This window comes from Limulus polyphemus, unplaced genomic scaffold (genome assembly GCF_000517525.1).
Source record: "Limulus polyphemus unplaced genomic scaffold, Limulus_polyphemus-2.1.2 Scaffold587, whole genome shotgun sequence".
NCBI lineage: Eukaryota > Metazoa > Arthropoda > Merostomata > Xiphosura > Limulidae > Limulus > Limulus polyphemus.
Window position 1 is genome coordinate 124,935 of NW_013666197.1, and position 8,824 is coordinate 133,758.

The 8,824-nt window shown below is 28.3% G+C and overlaps 1 protein-coding gene across 6 annotated transcripts in view; it reads right to left on the minus strand.

Moving 5' to 3' along the window:
- Positions 1 to 1,924: 1,924 nt before the first annotated feature.
- LOC106459286 (dynamin-binding protein-like) overlaps positions 1,925 to 8,824 on the minus strand; it is a 79,162-nt gene continuing 72,262 nt past the window's right edge. For all 6 annotated transcript variants that reach the window (XM_022385735.1, XM_013918897.2, XM_022385734.1 and 3 more), the window contains 4 exons: positions 8,347 to 8,559; positions 7,540 to 7,729; positions 6,053 to 6,486; positions 1,925 to 3,161 (listed from right to left, as the gene is read on the minus strand). In XM_022385735.1, the coding sequence (XP_022241443.1) occupies positions 2,976 to 3,161; positions 6,053 to 6,486; positions 7,540 to 7,729; positions 8,347 to 8,559 (1,023 nt within the window). In that variant the 3' untranslated portion in view covers positions 1,925 to 2,975. The remainder of the gene's footprint in view (positions 3,162 to 6,052; positions 6,487 to 7,539; positions 7,730 to 8,346; positions 8,560 to 8,824) is intronic.

Here is an 8,824-nt window from a genome sequence, read left to right on the forward strand (position 1 = left end):
GCTTTAAAAGATTAATAGCTCCTTGCGAGCAGTTTAAACACAGTATTCATTTTTATATACCAAATCTTTTTTATCTAAAACCATTACGAGGAAAGAAAAAATAAGACAAATCTTTTTTTTTTTTAATATACGAGTTGTAGTTTATCTGTCATAAAAGAACATAGCTCCAAGTGCTGATTGACTGTTTAAGTCCTCTGGCTGAGGAAGAGTCACTTCGTTGGTCTTTGGCAGACGAATGAGGAACCTTGCATGAACTAAGTGGCACTATGTAATATAAGTTAGTTTAATGGAGTTTCAACATCAAATAGTTTCAGACTTCTCAGAAAGAAAAATAGGCTCGTTATTCTTTTCAAAAACACTTCACAGTGTCTCAGTGCATTTACAGCTTTTCATAGTTTATGTATACCTGTGTCTGTATACGGTCTGTTAAAACTGCAGGCTCGTTCAACTGAATCTCTGCTCTTATTTCGCCCGGTTGTCCCAACATAGTTACTTAACGTTGAAACTTTGTTATACACATGTGTAGTAAACACACTCACACACATATATCGCCTGTTTTCTTTCTTTTTTTTCACAGCATTTAAAAGTCACAGAAAGTACAACATTACTTCTTGTTAAGAATACATGTACAATTAGAATATATAAAACATACAATGAACGTTAAGGATTTTTGTGTATACATTGTTTCGTTAGGCGTTTTATACTAAATTACTGTATATAATGTGTAATCTCAAAGAGAGAACTTTCACTATGCTTCTGTATTTGCGTTCTTAATAATTCAGCCGAGATATGTCACAAATGTTCACAAGTCGAAGTTGCTGATAACCAATCTCTGTGAGTACATAAAAACAGTTGCTCCCTCTTATAATGATTAAACTGCCCATCTTGGATAGACCAAGTTTTTAATAACCTTAACAATGGCAATTATACTCACTAGATAAAACCACTCACGTTTTAAATTTTCCTTTATAATTCCACCAATACACCATAAAATACTTCAACAAATATTAAGTATTAATAAATGAGTAAACACAACGTTGGAATATTGGACTTTAAAAGGAGTTAGCTTTAGAATCGTGTTTAGGCCAATGAAATAAAATATTTTATTTATTAAACAAAAAAATATACAATGAACAGTTCATACCCATGCCGATACCATCGCCAGTGTAAAAGCTGTATGAAATTTATAATAATACTAACCTGGGTTTTAAGATCTCATTACATCCTCTTACCTTCTTCCAAAGTAGTTTGAATATATTTGAATTACTGACATTCATAAGTTCATAATTTAATTGTTTTGTCAATTATATTGAAGGAGCATGTACATAAATCTACATTTACATTCTACCCTAAAACATCAAAGCATTTAAGTAGTATTTACGCTAATGTCTTATGAAAACAACATTATTTGAGGTTAAGGAGTAACTCCACATTTTCTTTAGAAAAATTTAAAAAAAAAACTTTGAAAAACATCCAAGCTAACTATTACAGATGTAAATGATTAAACGTTATTGACATGCCACAAAACAATTTCTTAAAAAAATACAGACTATGAATTTTCATCAAGCATTTTAGTATCTTCCAAGATATAAATTGAGTACTTTAAGATTAGATTATGTTAAAATAGAAGCAGTATTTTATACAAACATACTATCAAGTGAAAATTTGAGTTTTTACATAATTATTCTAATTTTCAATTTTATAAGATTTAAATGTTATTATATATTCATTTTTACAAGCTGTTGAAGCTTGAAACTTTTAGTTCAAAAACTTATTTTGCATTATTCTTAGATTTTCAATAGGAGACAAAAAATAAAACCTAAAAAAATAACTTAATTTTTAAGTGAATGAAATATGAGAAATGTGTACATCTCTTTTAAAGAAAATGTATAAAGGTGTCAAATTTAACAATAGTTTAAATGGAAATATTAATAGCTGATGCAAAAAAATATCTAAAATCTATTTCATTCTATAGATAATTTAAACTTTATTCTGGAGGACTTTATCTTTTATACAGTTATTAGAATTCCAAGTATGTCAAAAAGAAAGGTAATTACACATTTTACAGGAAAACAAAAAATTTAATAAGAATTATTTATAAATATTTTTCAAATTTGGTGAAACACTATTCCACATAGGAATTCTGAATTTTTTTTGAAGTTATCATACAGAATAGTTCAAAAGTATTGGCCAACAAACAACTAAAGGTACATTTACACACAATTCTGATCTAAATAAAATTCACAAGTCTGTCAAGTAAAACAATCTTTTTTTAAATTTTAACATGCAATAGCATTAATTATTTTAGTAATCAGTAAAAAGAGAAAGATAAAGAAACTTTCTCCAATTTAAAAGCAGAAGTTAACAAAGCTTTATAAGTACTTTAAAAGTTTAATGGAGAAACCAGAAAGATAAATAATACAAAAATTCCACAGAACTTGACAAATCAAATGTTAACATCAAGTAAAAAGCAACATTTTTTAAACTTTTGTCTTAATGTTTTCAATAATTTCACTTGATGGAACACCAACATACAAAAAAAGTATAGCTTTTTGTTTTATGAATTAATTAGTCTGAAACATTCATCAATGTTTTGAGTTTCCAAAAATAAATGTTTTGAAAGCATTATTGTTCAACCTTAATAAAAAAAAGGGAGAATAAAACCATCATTTATATGTACAATCAATATTTTCAGTTAACAGGAAGTGTAAATGAAAACTATACATGACTCAATGTTTTCACATCCAAAAAGCTCAAGCATTTCATTATTGAAGTGTAACATACTTTTTTTAAAAACATAAACTCTGGAAGCTAAACGAACAACAACAAAAACATACCAACTTTTGATAATTTTGTTTTATTCAGAAAAACAATAACATATTTTAGTACGCAGTGAGCTTCATTTATATGTAAGTATTAAATGTTCTTTTTAACTGGGCAATCTTCCAGAACCACAATATTCACACTGATTAATGTTAATCAGTATACTTTTTGAGATAGCTTGATGGAACATAACCTTCATTCCCAAACCTGTCTCCAACAAACCACCATTCAGGATTGCCTTCTAGGTCACCTTTATGTAAAACCACCACCACCTGTCCCAGAGCCAGAGTTAACTGATAAGGTCCCATGGCTCCAAATGGATATGCTGCATAATAATACTGTAATAGGGAAAAGAAATATAACACTACATTAATGAAGTTTGTTAGACTGGTACTAACAACATAAAATTTTAACTGTATTTGTGACATAGATATAACATATATGTAGTCAGTGGTGGTATACACACATTGTATGTAATTAATCAAAACATTAAAACAAACAAGTTTAAACTGTTGTATAAAAACTGATTATTCACAATTTTTATATTAACAGTGGCAAAAACAACAACAAAAAACAATGAACTTGGAATATGAAAATAAAAAATCAACAAAAACAATGAACTCAGAATATGAAAATAAAAAATCAACAAAAACAATGAACTCGGAATATGAAAATAAAAAATCAACAAAAACAATGAACTTGGAATATGAAAAATATGAAATCAACAAAAACAATAAACTTGGAATATGAAAATAAAAAAATCAACAAAACAATGAACTTGGAATATGAAAATAAAAATTTCACAAAACAAAGAACTTGGAATATGAAAATAAAAAAATCAACAAAAACAATGAACTTGGAATATGAAAATACAACTGATAATGATTAAATAAATTTTAAAACAGTAAACTCGACTTCTGAAGTTACAGATAGTTGAATTATAATATATTCATAATATTATTTAGAAGATGTATACTTGCAAGTTTGCTTAAGATAATTTTATTTAAAAAAATTAGTGAAAGTGTGTGGAAGAAAATGAGCATTCTAAGAAAATTACCATTCAGTAATTTACATCTCCATTCCTAAATTTTAGATTTCCCATAAAAGAGCTTTGTAACAAAAGTATGTGTTTCAAACACTACATTTTCTTAACAAAACTAAACAGGCAGAAATCAACATAAGGTGAATTTAAAAAAAAAAGGCTAAAGGCAGTGGAAATTTAGGAAATGCAAGCAAAAAACATGGAAAACTTTCTTAGTTTGTTTTTTTCATGGTACTCACATGGAAGATAAAACTTTAATACTATGGATATGGGTGGATCAAAGTGTACACATCACCTTTTTACAGAATTACATTTCAAATTTAAACTACTTTATTATCAATGGATGTCAGTAAGCCTTGACATCAAAACATACTTTATAATTCAGATTTTTAAATTATCTAAGTTAATTTTTTAATTGCAAAATGAAATTTTTAAATAACTTCTCTATCTGGACCTCTCGATCACTTAACTTGGTGGCACCGTAACTTCTCATTTATAAATTTTTTTTCTCTTCCCTTACAAGGGATTCAGATTGTTTTAATGAATTAGTAACACAATCTACACACTTAAAAGCCAAAATATAAATTTTAACCTCTCATCTTCTTGCTTTACTGAGATTTCACTATAGTTATTCAACCCACACTGACATGTCCCTCGCATATCTTCTGTCTTTTAAAAAATGTATTTCTCTCTGATATTGTTAATGGACATGCTAATAACTAATGGCAAGAGAAAATCCTACACTATGTAGTTCAGATAATTCACTGTGAGAATTGAACTTGCTGTGTTTGGATTGAAAACATTGCTCTAAGAAGTAATGAAATTTTTCTAACCTATTTATACGTTAGTTAGAAAATTTGATAAATTATAGTAGTTTTTGAAAGTTCTGATCTAGTATATGATGTATTTTGTGCGCTCTAAAATGAATAATTGAAAGCACAAAGTATTTCTCGACAACCAACACAGTGAGAAAAAAAATAATTTCACTAAACCACACATCCCCATGCAAAAGGTTTCAAGGTTAAAGTACAAAATTTCCTGGTTTTTATATTTATTGCTATATATTTTGAACAACTTATTAGGCTAGGTAGGAAAACTTAAAAAGTTTTTCTTTTTTTATTTAATCTTGACAAATGCACACAGACAGCACTTTGCATGATGTGACTTAATACATTGTTTGCCATAGCCTCCACTGAGCCCTCACTGGGAGATTTATTGCCATATTATGCTAGTCAAATATAGTTCAAAGAACAACAAAAATAAAGTTAAATAAAAACAGATGTAGACTATTACAAGCCTGAGGCTGTTTAGATTAAATAACTGCAATTGTTTTTTTACTGTCTGCAGTCATTCTAGAAAAATTATTTTTAATTATATTTTTCACTTTTTAATTTTCACTATACATAATTTTGCTGCAGTTAGTATTAGGATAAAGAATTATAAGAAAGAAAACATATAGTTTTACCAGTAGAAAACTTTTTGATATTCATTTAGGATCCTAGAGGTTAAGCAAATGAAATACAAAATTTGTAAGATGAAGTATTTTTATTCTTAACATTAAAATAATTCAGATTGACTCGGTAAGACTTCATAAATTAAAAAATGTAATTTTTCTGTGCACAACATTTTGTGAAGATACCCTTAGTTTATTCAGTTATATTTCATGGTTACAAGATGCTAATTAAATGCATAATGCTGAAAGGCTTTAAATCCCTTGCCTGTTGTAGTTTAACACAAAAAAAGATGGTAATCTTAACTTTCTACCTTTAACCATCAACAATATTCTATAGTTTAACACATGAAAGCTGAAAGATTTCAACTGTTGCAAATGCTTTAGTTTAATACATCAAAAAAATATAAAAGACCTTTAACCTTTCAATTTTTGTTGATTTTTAATACAGAAAAATAAAACATAGAAATATTTTGCAGTCAATAAGCTGTAGTTTTTTTCATATACATTGAAAAACATTTTAATCCCAAATTTACTCTCACTTACCAAAAAATAATGAGAGCCACATTTGTGGCTCAACCTTCGAAATAAATTACAGAAGGAAAAATTACCAATCTCAAAGCTTGCTCAGATGAAGATTTGGTAATGGATTAGAAAAATCAAGTTATGCTAATATTAAATACTTCACAATCTGTCTTTATCAAAACCTTATAGATATGACTGACTGAAGCACTTACTTCAATTTCTAAATTTTCAAATGGTTCTTCTGAGTAACTTTGGCTCACTACTGGAGTTTGATCTTCACTTTCACTTGTACTTATCTGTTGTGTTAATAAATGATCTTGAAAACCAGGACAGTAGTTTCCTGACTCATCACTTGGTAACTTACTTAGAGATGGAGCTATTAGGTTAGAATGATCAAGTCTTTTTGTATCTATATTCTCATAAACGAAAAGATCTGTGCTGCTATTTGAGGGTGCATCACTGTTCAAACTAGTAGGCTCTTCTTGAACACTAAGGTCATGAGGTGAAACATCTTCTTTTGTGTGAGGACTGTGTTTTTCTTCATGAAAAGATGTCTGATATCTATCACTATAATCATTTACTTGAGTTGAATTTGAAACTTGGCTAAACTTGGCTAAAACCTTTGCAGGTACAAAACCTTTAACACCTAAAAATGTACAAAAAAATGCAATTAGTGAATAATAAATTAAAAAGATATTTCATAAAACTATAACCTACAAATGCTTTTTTTTTTAAAAGACCTCCACCCATCACCCAAATAATAACAAATTTCTTATTTCATATTGCAGTAACAAATTGTTTAATGTGATATTTAGAAAAGAAGATTTACTGTATCAAAAAACTGGTAGGGTTTTCAAAAAAATTAAACCATCACTGATGAATTTCAATCTTAGTTGTGGATAAATTCACAAAAAACGACTGAAGCAATTTCAGAATTAAGTATATTTTACAGAAGAGATATAGGTGATCTAACAATAATTATCACTGGAATGCAGCAATGATGTTAGTGTGACAGTTTTCTTGTATGTATTTATGTGGTTTACTAACCTATTAAACTGTTTTAAACACACTTTACTTTGGATTTGCAAGCAAGAGTTCTAATCATGTCTACTGATCAAGCCTTTATTTTAAAATGAATTTAAAACAGAAAATACAAAACAGTCAATTACCATGTAAATATTAACACTGTTGCCTGATGAAAGTATTAATGTTTATAACTTAATCTTTATATAGAATCAAAACATTTTACAGCAATTTTTTTTTATATAACCTTTGTTTGCTGAAAAATTAACACACAGTTGTGTGTTATGTTATGGCTGAATATTAAAGTGTATGAAAATACAAGTTTCTTTTAAACAATATGAAAGTATGAACAATGTCCTGTTTTTTTTTACTTACTGATGGAAAAAATAACTAATAAAGAATTACAATTCTTCTTTAAAGCATTCTGCCAGTAAACATTTTTTAAAAGAAAAAGAAATGTTATCACAGATGTAATCTAAAAATAGCTCTGAAGTAATTCAACCAATTTTAAAATTCTCTCAATCATAACAAAATTTACAACTAACTACATGTACTTATTATAATGGCTTCTAGATATCAAGCCTAATAATGCAAGTGTAACCACAGTCTTCAACTGGAATAAGGAAGTCTGACTTGGAATGAATTATTTCAAACAAGAATTCTTACGTTCACTTACTTCCATTGTCTATAAACCAGCGGTGTTCACTTCCCATTGGATCCTGCTGTTTGATCACCCCAACGACATCTCCCTTATTAACTGAAATGTCAAGTACATCTACTGCTATATAATTATCTTCGACATAGTACAGACTTTCTCCTAAATACTTGGACTTAATAAATGCCTTTTGATTTGGTGACTGAGAATTCTGTAAAAAACATTAGGAATACAGCACAAAAGATTAAGGAGATAAAAAAACAACAACTTTAAAATATATTCTTCAGTGACTATGGTAACAAGGTGCTCAAAACTGATACAACACAAATTGAGGTACAATTACTGTTTGGATGAACATTTATGAATGTACTCAATTCCAAAGATGAATTCAACATTTGGTTTCTGTAGTAGCATATAAGTTATTTGGGCAGAAGATTTTTGTTTTAATGTTGACTCAAAAGATACAGATACTACTATATTAAAACTGAAAATTCAAAAACAATCATTTGAACAAATATTTCAACAACATATTAATCATCAAAAATTTGTTTAGAATCAGAATTTAAATTTTCTCAGTCAATCTGACAATCACAGGAAATATACTTGAATTACTGCACAAATAACAAAACAGAGATATGAAACCCTATAAAATGAGTACTTTCAAAAGGTGAACCTTTCAAAAGCATTCATATTACTTTACAGGGTTTCATATCTTTGTGTTGAACCAATTTCTTGAACCTATGTGTTTTTCTAAGATCATTGATGCACAAACAGCAAAATGTTTAAATAATCTTCAATGAAACAAAAAGGTAAAAAAAAGATTCATACCCCTGGGACAGTTCCTTGTCTATTGTGGCTAATTCCTACATTTGATCCACAAGAACTTGAAGACCTCTTCCCAGAGGATGTCTTTGTCAGGGTAGAGCTTGGAAAGAGGTGTTTTGGTACAAGACTAAGTTTAGTAAGCTGATCCACCACAAGATTGTGCTTGATTTGGAATGTTTCGAGGATATCTTTTTGAGAACTCAGCAACAGTGAAAGCTACAAGGTGAAACTAATACATATGAGAAAATTACAAGAACAAACAATAACAATAAAAAAAAAAGGGAAGGATAAAAATGTACGAGGAGGAAAATGACAATGAACCAAAGAATACAATGACATTTTACTGCGCATGACACAGTTTTAGTGTCTTACATTCAAAATTTTATTAAACTACTTTTATTAAACTATACAAATTATTATAGCATAAAATCTTAGCTAATAATCCATATTTTAATAGTATACAAGTTTTAAATTCTTAATT